This window comes from Monosiga brevicollis, genomic scaffold (assembly GCF_000002865.3).
Source record: "Monosiga brevicollis MX1 MONBRscaffold_44 genomic scaffold, whole genome shotgun sequence".
Lineage (NCBI taxonomy): Eukaryota > Choanoflagellata > Craspedida > Salpingoecidae > Monosiga > Monosiga brevicollis.
In genome coordinates, this window is record NW_001865081.1 from 46,546 (window position 1) to 59,674 (window position 13,129).

A 13,129-nucleotide genomic window follows, 5' to 3' on the forward strand; every position below is an offset into this window, starting at 1 on the left:
GGTGGTAGTGGTAGTGGTAGTGGTAGTGGTAGTGGTAGTGGTAGTGGTAGTGGTAGTGGTAGTGGTAGTGGTAGTGGTAGTGGTAGTGGTAGTGGTAGTGGTAGTGGTAGTGCTGGTGGTAGTGGTGGTGGTAGTGGTGGTGGTAGCGGTAGTGGTGGTAGTGGTGGTGGTAGTAGTGGCAGTCGAAGGGGTAGTAGTTGTACTGATGCTAGCGGTAGTAGTGGCGGGCTCTTGCATCGCACTGGTCGACCAAATTGTAGCACTCAGGGTTGTCTTGGAGTCTGTCGTTGGTGCAGAGGTCGTGAGAGGGTGTGTCCGCACGTGGGAGAGATAAAGCTGCATGCTCTCCAGCTCAAAATTGCCATGGTAGCCGGCCGGGGCAAACACCACGACAACGTTGTCAATGAGGACTTGACCAGGAGCCTCATCACGGGAAAAGTCCAGCAACACAGGCTCAAACGAGGATTGCTGCGCCTGGAAGTCAACGACTTTGCGTAAAGCGGCGCCTTGAGGAACCAGCTGCATACTGTTTTGGTCAGTGACGTCTTGTACAAAGGCAATGCCTTGACGCTCGGTTCGGAGGGCAAACAGTAAAGTAGGAAACGTCTCAAAGTCTGCACGCCAAATCACATCAAAATAGATGCGGAAACGGCAGCCTATGCAGAGTCGTTCCGTCAAAGCATATGTGGCTTGACCTCTGTTGGCAAGAAACAAAACCTAGTGCAGCCACACGACACGACATATGCGTGAGAATACCAAAACACATCGAAAGAGCGGGACGTGCGAGCCCGTGCGAACGGGGGCGGAGACAGGAATACTTGAATGCCAGTGGACTAACCTGGTTCTCTTCTGCTGTTGGAACAGCTGACGAATGGGGTAAAAACACGCCGGCCATGCCATCTAACCACCAACCCATTGCTTCTCTGGCAAAGCTCGGTGCTTCAACTAAACGAGGAAAAGAAAATGCAAAATTGTCCACGTTCAACACCCGAAGACCAAGCGGGTTGCTCGTTGTGGCTGTTGTCGCACTTGTGGTTGGAGCAGGAGTTGCCCCACCCGCTCCATCGGGCACAGTTGTTGCGGTAGACACGGTTCGGCGACTAGTGGTCGGCACTCGAGAGGTTGGTTGCTGGGTGGGCACCGTGTCAATCGTCGTTGTTGTTGTTGTCGATGTGGTCGACATGCTGCTGGCATAGCCCAGCAAAGGAAGGCTCTCGAGGCTGGTTTCGACCCGAGCCAAGCGGATGTGATCAAAAAGCACAGTGTCAGCACCAATGGCCGCGATTGTCAGCTCCAGCCGTGTCACAATTGGTGGAATGCGAAACAAGAGGTGAACGTCCACCCATTGCTGTGGACGAATTTGCAGGTCTGTGGCCGACAGGGTTTGGCTCGTGAGCAACTGCTTGCTGATGCTCTCGCGCATTTCTAGCACTATGCGTGGTAGTGTCATGGCACCTCGCGGCCAGCCAATGGTTGCGACAAGTTGGCCGGTTTGGTTGGCTTCACTGGCCTGGCATATAATGTGTTGCTGTGCAACGCCCAAAGTTCCCATCTCGAGCGCCCAAGAACCCTCTGCAGGGACACGACTGGGCATGACGAGTGGCTCAGCGGTGAAATGAACGCGCGACGCAGTGCCAGAGAACTGCCATGCGCCGATGTCCTCCGATTCAAATGAGGGATTGATGACAAGCAGGTTTTGCAGCACCTGAATGCAACATTGCGAGGGTCTGGCAACCACGCCTAGCCAGCAGCATCATAAAGGTAGGTGAAAGGATTGACGGTCACGCCGGCAATATACAGCCCTGGCAGCATGCGAGCGTACCTGTGCCATGCACCTGACCCAAAATCACATAGGCGGGCTTCTTGTGATCGGCAGGAAGATAAACCAGATCGACCAAGGAGGCGGACCCCCTGGCAAAGATGGTGTCACCTGATAGCGGATCGTTGGGCAAAGTACTGGCCAGTGACACTGGCCAGACCAACGCGAGAGCAGGGGTTACCACTTGAACGCGATCTGCATCTATAGCCAGCGCCTTGGGGGCCCCCCAAATCGATGGGAGTTTGGTACTGGATGCTAAGCGGGTTTGGCCTGAGGATTGCAGCTCCCAAAGCTGAACGGCATTCTGGCCTGAACCTCTTCCCAAGAGAAGCGAGATGACGTCTACCGAAGGCTCATCTGCTTGTAGCGAGGAGTTGGTAGGGACAAAGGCAGCGGATGTGATTGCAGCCACACCCAGGTGTTGCCTCGTCTGTGCGACCTGTGTTCCGTCTGAACCGATCACGACCGTGTGTAAATAGCCTTGTTGCGTGCCGACCACTAGCGTGTTTTGGGAGACTAACAAGCCAACGCAGGTCCGTCATGCGTGGCGCTTCATGAGCATCAGCCACGAGTGTAGCCAGGAGCGAAAACTATATTCTTAGCGTCCACTCACCTCCAGAGCGGGGCATGAGGAGAGCAATGGTTGCCGCGTCGCCGTCAACAAGCTCAAGGCGGCCGATAGGGATGGTAGAAAATTGGCTGTTGCGATTGCGGAACCACGAAATGTGACCCGAAGTGTTGACGGCCAGCACGTCACCCAGGCCGCTGCCGGTGACGTCTAGAACCAGTGCGGCCACAAGGTTTGAGGCCGTGCCAACGAAGCGTTCGGTGAAGGAGAGGGGCCCAATCGTGGTTTTGTACCACATGATGGCCCCCAGGTCGGGTCGCCACAAAACAATGTCCTGTTCTGCGTCTTGATTGATGCGCCCGACGTCGAGGTGAAAGGCGTCCAAGTCGGGCGAGAGAAAGTCGCTGTTGACAAAGGCAATCACGCGTTCAAAGAGCTGGCCAGACGATGCTTGCTGGAACATTGACACCTTTGTGGACGTCACAGCAAACACGACCCGCTGATTTAAAAACGGTTTCGTGTGCAGCAGCCAGGTTCTTTCGCTAGCGCTCAAGATCTGAGGTGTAGCGGAGAGGTGTATCGATTGAATATCAAGTGAGCCGGTTGGCAGAACATGGAGGGTTGACATGTTATCTTGCGGGAAGACGAGTGTAGAAAGAGCAAGGCATGCATACCTGGTCGTTGGTCTCTGAAGCGAATGGTTGGCATTGTAGGTCATGACAAGGCAGTTGGGAAAACACGTGAGGGCGGAGGATCTGCTCCAAGGATTGTAGAGATACCTTGGTGGTAGCCAGAGGTGTGGAGTGATGAGATGAACAATTGAGCAGCATGGAGGGGCTGCAACAGGTTGATGGAGAGTGCAGCAAAATCAGACCTGAATGTTGTCAAACTCGATTTTGGAGTTGCTGCCCTGTGCGTTTAAGACAAGGATCAGCGGGGGCCGATTCGCGAGCAACGTGCTCTTGGGGTGGCTCGCAAAATCCAGGTCAAGCTGCATGGTGGTGAAGCGCCCGCTGGTGGTTGAGTTGGCTGTCACGGCCGGCACCTCGTGCTGGGCCTCAGCAATGAGCTGCAGTGTGTGACCTGCCGAAGCTGCCATTTCTGCATACACCTTTTAGGCCAAACGCACGCACATACGCACGCGCGCGCGCGCGTACACACACATACCGAGTGAGAGCAAGCCAAGACACAGCAAACAGGCGACAAGGTGTGTGCAGCTTGACGTGAGTGGTGCAGCAGCAGCTGAACAGTGTTCTGACCTGAAGATGAGCTGTGCACGGGAAGGAAAACGTTTTAGGCTGTCCCACTGCGGCCGAGATGGAGAGGGTAGCCACGGTTGGTGGCATAGAGCCAAGTCGCTGGCTGGCACTTGATCCACCAGAGAGAAGGAGCACGCGGGACCCAGAGGCGGGGGACGCGAGCGGTTGAGCTGCATGGTAGGAGGCCGTCGTCGGCGCATAGGTGGCTCCAAATCCCGTGAGCGACCATCCCTCAGGGTTGAGATTGAGGGATGGCGTGGTTCCCACAGCCTCGAATGAGGGATTGACCACCGGCCAGGACCAGTGAGCAGCCGCCGTGGCCGACGAGCTCAGGACAAGAACAAGGGTGATGAAGGCGAAGAAGCGGATTCGAAGCCCGGACCAAGCCATCGTTTGTGGTTGCGCCATGCAGAGTAGCGAGCGGTGGCAATGCAAGCGGCTGGGGACAAACTGCCAAGAGGGGCATGAGCTTAGGGTCGCGCGTGCAGTGCGTGCACCCCTTGCAAGCAAGAGGACGACAAGTGACGCTCAATCTGTACGCAGGGGCGTGGTCTGCTGCCTGGGCGCAAAAGTCGGGTGCGGCAACAGGGCTGAGCCAAAACTGGACGGCATCGCTGCCGACGCCGAGACAGCGTGTTACGCTTGCAGCCCGGGGCGATGGATGGACCAGCATGAACTTTTGTGCCGGGGAAGGAGTTGATTCCCTCGCAACGCTTCGGGGCGCCCAGTGAACGAGGCACGACACACCCATCGCCAACAGGTGCCTCATCGATCTCATGACATACAAATCCAAGTGTTGCGAGCAAACACACGACGACAGCAGGGCTGACGACCCTGGGCACTCTGGTCAATTCCTCCGCAACCCCAAAAGGATCATGTGTGCAAGCATGCATGCTCACACACACCCCCACACACACACTCTCTCTCTTTGTCTCTGTCTCTCTGTCTATCTCTCTCTCTTTGTTACATGTGGTAGTTGTGCTTTTCCTTTGTATCATCTCTCTTTGTCTCTCTGTCTCTCTGTACATCTCTGTCTCTCTGTAATCTCTGTCTCTCTAAATCTCTCTCTGGGTCTGCTGTGTCTCTCTGTCTCTGTCTGCTGTGTCTGTGTCTGCTGTGTCTGGGTGTCTGTCTGGTCTCTCCTCTTCCTCTATAGATTTTTTTCCATCATCTCTATCTCTTGATGTCCGTATCTGTCGTATAAATGCATTTGCCCGTGTGTGTGTGTGTGTGTGTGTGTGTGTGTGTGTGTGTGTCTGCGTCTGATCCGTGTCTCTGTGTGTACATATCCCCGTGCCGCTGTCCTTTGTGACTTCCTCCTTCTGGGTTTAGACCATTGTTTGGGAAGTTGTGATCAACTCTTCATGGGCTCGGTTCGGGAGAAAACCTTTTTGGCCATCCCAATTGTTGCAATCCGACAGCAAAAAGCTCCAGAAAGGATTACAGACACGAGCCAGTCGGATGGATCAAGCGCCAAACGCCTCGAGGAACTTACAAGGAAAAAAATCGAGGCGGGCGAGATGTATACCGGTTAGTTTCTTGGTTGCCGGGTCCATCGGCAAAGAAATAGGAAACATGAAAGACAAACAGAAGACCAAACAAGGACACGCACACCGCACGTCCACCTCTTAGTTCTTAAAGTTCTCCCAGAGCTGGCCAATCATGGCCTCGTCTTCCAGCTTGAACGTGTTGCGGCAAAAGTTGAAAAACTTGCTCTGCTTCTTCGGGCGATTGGGAGTAGACTTGAGACGCGTCAGGTACTCCTCAAACTGCCAAAGGCGAAGAAGCGAGCGAAGGAGGCAAACCCGCGCCAAGGCTCGTTAGCAGACGGCCATAAACCGCAACACAACCCTCCTCCTATTGAGGGCGTAATGCCATCACATTGCCCTCATGACCGAGATTGGAGATTTCGCCTACCTGGGCTGAACCGCTGCTGGCCTTGCTAGGGGTCTCTGACTTGGCAGCCGTCTTCTTGGCAGCCTTCTTGGTCACCGGTGTCTTCACGGCCGACGCTGGTGTGTCCTCCTCCTCATCATCTAAAATTGCGTGAGCATACAGATACCAGAGTCAGCGGTTCACCCATCAATGGATCTGAAAAAAACACGGCTAGCGCGTCGATAAACAAATCTCGCACCATCGAGCTCTTCATCATCCTCATCGTCTTCATCATCCTCATCTGGAAAATACCGACAAAAAAAAATGTGTGTGTGGGGTGTGTGTGGGGTGGGGGGCCTCGACGTCAGACCCGCCTTCACAGTGCTCAGAAAATCATAGACACACAGACACACAAACACACAGACACACAAACACAGGAGAACGGAAGGCAAAAAACTAAAGAGGCAGGACGGCGTGGCAAGCAACAAACGCACCATCGGGCACGGTCATGCTCAAGTCCAACTATAAGCCAAGAAAGCAACGGACCGGCAGCAGCATCAAATTAGGCATCCACGGACTATAATAATTTACAAGACGATTATGCATCCTGCGCTTGACACAAGCCTTTGGACTGGCAATTCTTACCTCGGCGTCTTCATCATCCTCGTCGTCCTCATCGTCCTCATCTTCCATGACATCCATGGTCAATTGCAACTTGCTTTCCTCCTGGCCGGCCACGTCATCCTCTTCGTCTTCCTCGTCGTCCTCCTCATCAATCTATGAAGATGAGAACATTTATCCCGAGATCATGAGGAGATGCCCAAAGCGCTCTTGCGTTGATGACATAGGATGTCATGAAAAACTTCTTGCCGCGTAAAACATCCTGTTACCTTGGCACGCTTGTTGCTGTTGGAAGCACCCTTGCCTCGCTTGGCATTGAGCACGAGCTCAGGGGCCTCCTCGAGGTCGTCTGTATTGGTCACAAGGAGGAAACAAAGCATTGACAGACGTGTGATAAGAAAATCTGCTGGCCGGACACGTCCAAAGAAACCAAAAGCAAGTGCTGGCTCTTACCATCATCCTCCAAAACCTCGATGATGGGAGCTGGCGAGGCGAGGCAGGTATGAAGGTATGAAATGGGGTCAGAATAATATTGTAAAGTTAGCCTCCCAGAACATTGTAAACGTGACAAGCGGTTGTTTGCAAGCAGCCCTCAACAACCGTCAAGAAGAACTGTACGACGCACAATCGACATCATCTTCCTGGTCCGATGAATCCTCGAGGGTAACCACGCGGCCAGTTTGCTGTTTTGTGCAAGAGCCACCCGAGCAGCACGAAGGTGAGGACCTACATAAATTTTAAGAGCATGGTCCAAAGCCAAGCGTACAAACAAAAAAAAAGAGACAGGGAGTGGAAAGAGGGGCAGCAAAGAAGGCTCAGCCAGCAAGGAAAAGGTGGTCATCGGGATCAAAAGCTGACCGAGTCAAGGTGATCATCATCATCGAGGTCATCTTCATCAGACTCATCTTCGTCGTCGCTATCCCCCAAAATGCCATGCTCCTGCAGCTGCTGCTCGACGTCAAACCAGATCGGTTGTATTTATATCAAAAGCACGGTAGGGCCGCAAAGAGGAAGAAAACACACACCATTAGCGGTACACCTTATTGTGCAGGGGCACGACAGGTCTACGAGTCGCATTCAAAGAACAAACCATCATGGTCTCCTGGACTTGCTCATGGTCAGTCAGCTCATTGCCGATGATGTGGACAGGGCCATCACCCTGCTTGATGCTGAAAGTCACGGCGTCATCAAAGACCAGGTCCAACGTGTGCTGGTCAATCTATCTCAAAGCGAGCCAGTGGCGGGCAGGTGAGCGTGCAGCTGGAAGAATGGCTACAACCCACGGGAGATAACCATCAAAGTCCCTTCTCGATGACCATGACCAGTCAGTTTATTGATTTTATAATATTCTTCCCAAGAACAAGGGCAAATCAATCAGGGCACGGTCTTTAACAAGATGGGACACTTACGTGGCCTGGGCGGAGGGTGGAGAGCACAAAGCTGGCCGGCTCGCTGTCGGGACCATCAACGGAGACCTGCACCTACAGATTTCAATATGAAGCAAAGAATGAATGCTGCCAGGACGGCATTCAAACGATGGCAACCTGTGCTCATCCCCGTCCGCCCTGTCATGGCTTGCCAACGTTGGCAAGGCAGACACATAACAGTACACTCTACTTACCACGACCGTCTTGGACTTGGCAGCCGGGTCCAAGGCCAGCTGGGTGATGCTAAGGCTGTTGAAGGGCGTGTCAGGCTCCCAGGTCACCTCTGTGCCTTTGGAGATCTTACCACCTTCGAGTGGCGCACACGCGGCACATTGGGGTGAGCAGGTGACCGAGGCTCCCTACCCGACGGGACCAGGCAGTGCACGCACCCCAGAACAGCGTCGGTGGCATGCCCATGGCATTCTCCACCTGCGCCACCATCTCCTCAACGTTGATGTCCGAACCCATGTCACTACCGCTCTCGCTGCCGCTCATGCTGCCGGTTTCCTACAAGGTGCCAGAAAATCACCAGCTAAAGGCCAAGGAAGAGGTCAACTTGGGCCGCCGAATGCAAGAGCAACCAATACAAATACACCCAGGGAATGGATAGAGTCCCTGTCATGGCTACCCTCCCTCTCCCTCTCCCAAACCAGTGCCCATGCCAGAAACGTCTCCACCCCCGCCCCCGCTGCCATCTGCCGCTGCCATCGCTCTCACTGACCGCTCGTCAAGAAAATTCGAGAGAGAGAGAGAGAGAGAGAGAGAGAGAGAGAGAGGAGCACGCGGTGATGATCTAGTGTGATCAAAGGCACACTTTACCATTGGAACAAGTATTTTAGGGGGCAAGATACCATGAGAGACCAGGCTCCACCTTGGCCATATAAAGTGAAATACTTTACTTTCTCATCGAGGTCATGAATGTAAAATACTTCTTGTACAAACTGCACAGCCTCTATGTGTGTGTGTGTGTGTGTGTGTGTGTGTGTGTGTGTGTGTGGAGCGTCACGGGTCGAGCTGCTCACAGTCGAACGGGACCGGATTCGTATGCCTTGGCCTTGATGGTGGGAGTGCAAATGCACAGCGGCAGTCAGGATACACGGGTAGATAAATTTTACTCCAGTTACAGATGCACATGGGACAAGGACGATTCGAAGAACTTCAAGACGACTACAGACAAACAAGTCAACACCTAAAGCGTCGGCTGCGTCAGAGCTAATAAAAAGAAGACCGAAGTGGGCCTGAATTGCGATAAATGTCAAACGCTTGGCGCTGCATCGGCAAAAGCAGGCAACGGGCAAGTGGTCTAGCACCGAGAACTGACAGCCGAGTCCAGGGCGTAGACTACTCTTTTCTTGGCGCGCACGAGCAAATTGGGTTATTAGACGGGGATAGGAAGGCGACGACGAGAATGAGGTCATGCTAAAATCCGATCCAGAAATCAAATGGTGCTGTCGTCAAACTCGAGGGCGCTGGCCTCAACGGAGGTAGCCGCCTCGCGGCGTTGTGTGCGTGCCCTGCATGCAACGAACAACCGATTTGAACCATGTGAGACAGCGTGCGGCACAGCAAGAAAAGACACAACCACAACAAGCCGAGTCATGCGCCAGATAAAGAATGCTACGCACCGATACATGGCCACGCCCACGGCCAACAAGGCCACCAGCGCCACGCCGCCCACAGCAGCCACAGTTGCGGCCACTGCGCTCGAGTCTAGTGAACCATCGGGGATGGGGTCGTGTGATCGGGATGAGATAAAACAAGGCTGTCAGCAGAACAGGAGCAAACCGACAACGCTGGAGAGCAGGGACTCACTGCTCGAGCTGTCACCTTCGTCGGCTGCAGCGGCCTCTGAATCGCCGACTTGCGACCCCTTGGCCACACAGCGGCACTCGCGGCAACCAGCATCAGAATAGTAGTCGATGGCTTCGGCGTCAACCTTGCAGCTAAGATAGGATAATGAGCACCGTAGCGTCGCCAATATCCGTGAGATCAAATAGCCCTGCACCCGTTGATTGCAAGGAGCAAATGTGGAAATTCGTGGCACTTGATGCGCAACAGTCAAACGTACTTGCAAGGCCGGTAAGTAGGGCAAGTCTCAGAGGCACGAGTTGTTTCTGCGGCGCGCGCTGTGGTCGTGGTCTCACGAGGACGAGTCTCCGGGGCTGCAGTGCTGACTGGCGCTCGTGTCTCCGGGGCCGAGACAGTGGGCAACGCCTTGCAATAGCATGTGAGGCAACCGTCCACCATCTCCGTCACAGCCTGAGCTGTTGGCTTGCAGCTGTCAGAGGTTGGCGGCACGAGTGCAGCGTGGCACGTGAGAATGCAAATGGCTGGTCGAGTGTGCTGAGCGCTGCGCAAGCTGAGCATGAAAATCGAGGCAGCTGGGTTTGCTTACTTGCAAGGACGGTACGATGGGCAGGGACGTTCGGTCGTGGTTGTAGTAGGACGTGCAGTGGTCGTCGAGGTCGTCGTCACTGGGCGCCGTTTGGTCGTGGTTGTCGCACGCTCAGTGGTTGTAGTTGTTGGAGCACGAGTTACAGGTGGCGCCTCAGTAGGAAGAGCCTTGCAGTAGCATGTGAGGCAGCCATCCACAATCTCCGTCACAGCTTCAGCGGTGGGTTTGCAGCTGTTGACAAGAAAGTAAATTCAAAAACAAAAACAATCGTGAGCACCAAGCAATGCCACCTGTGGCATCGGCATATGGAAAGTGTGGCTGCCAAGGCGCAACAAGACGCATGCGTTACGGATACGTACTTGCAAGGGCGATAAGAGGGGCAAGGGCGCTGAGTCGTGGTGGTCGTGGTGGGGCGGCGCGTGGTTGTGGTCGTTGTAGCAGGACGGCGTGTAGTGGTGGTCGTTGTAGCAGGACGGCGTGTAGTGGTGGTCGTTGTAGCAGGACGGCGCGTAGTAGTGGTCGTTGTAGTATCGGGGCGGCGCGTGGTCGTGGTCGTCGTAATAGGACGGCGCGATGTGGTTGTGGTTTCCTCAATAGGGGCATCGGGATCCCGAACGCAACGGCAGAAACGGCATCCACGCTCAACATAGTACTCCAACAGGGCAGTTGGCTTGCACCTAAGTATTGTACACAAATCGCGGCGCAACAATGAGGGATGCTTTATGCATATTGACGACTTGAGATGATGAATCCAGAGCGAGCAAACAACTATAACTGCTGAGCAAAAGGGTCAGAGCAAGCTCGAGCCGACAAACCTGCACTCGGGCTCAGGACCACAGTAAGCCGGGCGAGTCGTTGGAGGCTCTTCTGTGGTTGCCTCTTCTGTGCTTGTGGAGGTGGAGGTGGAGGTGGAAGTGGAGGAGCTTGTTTCTGTGGTTGGCTCATCTGTGATTTCCTCCGACGATGTGGAGGTGGAGGTTGAGGTCGAGGTTGAGGTTGAGGTTGAGGTCGAAGTCGAGGTCGAAGTTGAGGTCGAAGTGGAAGTGGAAGTGGATGTGGATGTGGACGTGGACGTTTCAGTTGTAGGCTCATCTGTCAATTCCTCTGAAGAAGTGGAGGTAGAAGTGGAAGTGGAAGTGGAGGTGGAAGTCGAGGTCGAAGTCGAGGTGGAAGTCGAGGTCGAAGTCGAGGTGGAAGTCGAGGTCGAAGTGGACGTTTCAGTGGTAGGCTCATCAGTCAACTCTTCTGACGAAGTCGAGGTCGAAGTGGAGGTCGAGGTCGAAGTGGAGGTCGAGGTCGAAGTGGAAGTTGAGGTGGAAGTTGAGGTGGAAGTTGAGGTGGAGGTGGAGGTCGAAGTCGAGGTCTCGGTTGTAGGCTCGTCGGTCAGCTCTTGAGAAGACGTGGAAGTGGAGGTCGAAGTGGAAGTGGAAGTGGAGGTCGAAGTGGAAGTGGAGGTCGAAGTCGAAGTGGAGGTCGAAGTCGAAGTCGAAGTCGAAGTCGAAGTCGAGGTCGAAGTCGAGGTCATCTCTTCAGTGGTAGGCTCCTCTGTTGCCTCTTGGGCGAGGATACAGCGAAGATGGAAGTTGCCGGTTCCCGAAACTTCATAGCCTGAAATTGATTAAGAATTGCGTGTGAGAGGTTTGCAGACTCGAGGCACGCACGCAGCACGCAAACTCTCATGTTCCGAGAGCGAATCGACCCTCTTTCAGCACAAAATCAACTTACCACTCGGGCACTCATCCAAACATTCACCCTCGAAGAAGACAGCTCCGTTTTTGCAGACCTGGCACTCGCCGCGAACACCCTCGAGGCTGAAAGCACACTCCCAGCAGTTGCGGCCACAAGTGCACGTGTCATTGTTGGCAAGTTGGCGTCCATTTTGGCAAATTTCTGGCATAACGCAGCTGCATTCGGGGCAGCCACCTCGCGAAGCGGTAAAGACCTACACCAAACAAAAGCGGGTTTGGTGATGTACAAACAAAACAATGAGAAGACACACTTGTCCACCATACTGTGTTGGTGGCACAGACCCGAGCACACTATGATGATGGAGCAGGTGAAACGTACCCGAACAGCATTGGGCTTGCAATTGCAGTTTTCAACGACATTGTCGTCGGGACGGCGCGTCGTCGTTACGGGGCTGTTGGAAGGAGTTGAAGTCGTGGGATTGCCCGAAGCGACACAGCGACATTCCTCACAGCCGTTGCGATCTGCCACAATGACTGAGATGGCGCCGGGCTTGCAGTTGCAGGGAGAGTACGTGGGGCAGGGGGCCTCGGTGGTGGTGGTCACGCGACGAGTGGTCGTGGTAGTGGTAGGGGCCTCGGTGGTGGTGGTGACACGACGAGTGGTCGTGGTGGTGGAGCTTGGTGCCTCACCTGGCAGGCAGCGGCAGACCAAGCAGCCATCACGATCATACTCGTTGGTGGGGATGGCGCCGGGCTTGCAGTTGCAGGGAGAGTACGTGGAGCACTATGGATTGAACATCATATTCGGCAGAATGAGATTTTGCCGGTGATGGGGTTTCGCTGCGGTTTCAAAGCACAAGCACACCAACCGGCTCTCGGGTGGCTTCGTGATCGCGTCGTTGACGCTGGCTGACTGTTGTTGTAGTGGGGAAGCTTGATTCGCTAGAATATGAAAACGGCATGAGATGTTATTGTGCGCTTTTGGCTGGTAGCGTGTACAGTGCCCGACGGACAATTTTGTTCGCCAGCAGGTTAAACTTACAACATGCATTGATCGGGCAAATCTGGCAAGCAGGTGCTTCCTTGCTCGACGCCATTGTATTCACAGGTGTAGCCATCTTCAATGCCACAGATGCCTGAGCAGCCATCGCCGTTGAAGCGATTGCCATCATCCTAAGTTGCAAAAGCAAATCCACCGATGAGGATGGCGCGATGCCTCCTGGCGTCCTGGGGATTTATGAGAGGCGGGCAGGAGCAAACTTACGCAGGTCTCTCCGGGTTGCAATCGCTTGTCACCACATTCCTAGGCGGAGGCAGCCACCGAGTACGTGAGGCCGGCGACCAAGAATTCAAGGCCGGTGATGAGCAGCGACGGGCGCACAACTCTATGCAACTTACGGCGGTGATCACAGCCACGAGGGTGGCCAGGATCAAGAAGCGCAACATGACGACGTTCAAGTGGCGCAGCGCGGCAGCA

The 13,129-nt window shown here is 54.4% G+C and overlaps 2 protein-coding genes across 2 annotated transcripts in view; both read right to left on the reverse strand.

Moving 5' to 3' along the window:
* Positions 1 to 208: 208 nt before the first annotated feature.
* MONBRDRAFT_12730 (uncharacterized protein) lies at positions 209 to 4,036 on the reverse strand (the record flags this gene model as incomplete). The annotated part of the gene is made up of 7 exons (XM_001750604.1): positions 209 to 241; positions 322 to 717; positions 839 to 1,572; positions 1,823 to 1,969; positions 2,433 to 2,943; positions 3,262 to 3,456; positions 3,647 to 4,036. 7 exons carry the CDS (start codon positions 4,034 to 4,036, stop codon positions 209 to 211), a joined length of 2,406 nt encoding a protein of 801 aa, XP_001750656.1.
* Positions 4,037 to 5,032: 996 nt separating this feature from the next.
* Positions 5,033 to 13,129, reverse strand: part of MONBRDRAFT_39241 (uncharacterized protein) — a gene marked incomplete at its 5' end in the record, with an annotated part of 21,340 nt that continues 13,243 nt past the window's right edge. The window contains 23 exons of the mRNA XM_001750605.1: positions 5,033 to 5,415; positions 5,564 to 5,682; positions 5,781 to 5,822; positions 6,016 to 6,043; positions 6,167 to 6,298; positions 6,412 to 6,491; positions 6,596 to 6,625; positions 6,768 to 6,825; positions 7,001 to 7,090; positions 7,233 to 7,361; positions 7,552 to 7,623; positions 7,764 to 7,876; positions 7,959 to 8,076; positions 9,195 to 9,331; positions 9,382 to 9,512; positions 9,965 to 10,116; positions 10,324 to 10,553; positions 10,780 to 11,056; positions 11,215 to 11,489; positions 11,690 to 11,906; positions 12,032 to 12,436; positions 12,518 to 12,594; positions 12,695 to 12,825. Of these exons, the coding sequence (XP_001750657.1) occupies positions 5,275 to 5,415; positions 5,564 to 5,682; positions 5,781 to 5,822; positions 6,016 to 6,043; positions 6,167 to 6,298; positions 6,412 to 6,491; positions 6,596 to 6,625; positions 6,768 to 6,825; positions 7,001 to 7,090; positions 7,233 to 7,361; positions 7,552 to 7,623; positions 7,764 to 7,876; positions 7,959 to 8,076; positions 9,195 to 9,331; positions 9,382 to 9,512; positions 9,965 to 10,116; positions 10,324 to 10,553; positions 10,780 to 11,056; positions 11,215 to 11,489; positions 11,690 to 11,906; positions 12,032 to 12,436; positions 12,518 to 12,594; positions 12,695 to 12,825 (3,184 nt within the window). The 3' untranslated portion in view covers positions 5,033 to 5,274. The remainder of the gene's footprint in view (positions 5,416 to 5,563; positions 5,683 to 5,780; positions 5,823 to 6,015; positions 6,044 to 6,166; positions 6,299 to 6,411; positions 6,492 to 6,595; positions 6,626 to 6,767; positions 6,826 to 7,000; positions 7,091 to 7,232; positions 7,362 to 7,551; positions 7,624 to 7,763; positions 7,877 to 7,958; positions 8,077 to 9,194; positions 9,332 to 9,381; positions 9,513 to 9,964; positions 10,117 to 10,323; positions 10,554 to 10,779; positions 11,057 to 11,214; positions 11,490 to 11,689; positions 11,907 to 12,031; positions 12,437 to 12,517; positions 12,595 to 12,694; positions 12,826 to 13,129) is intronic.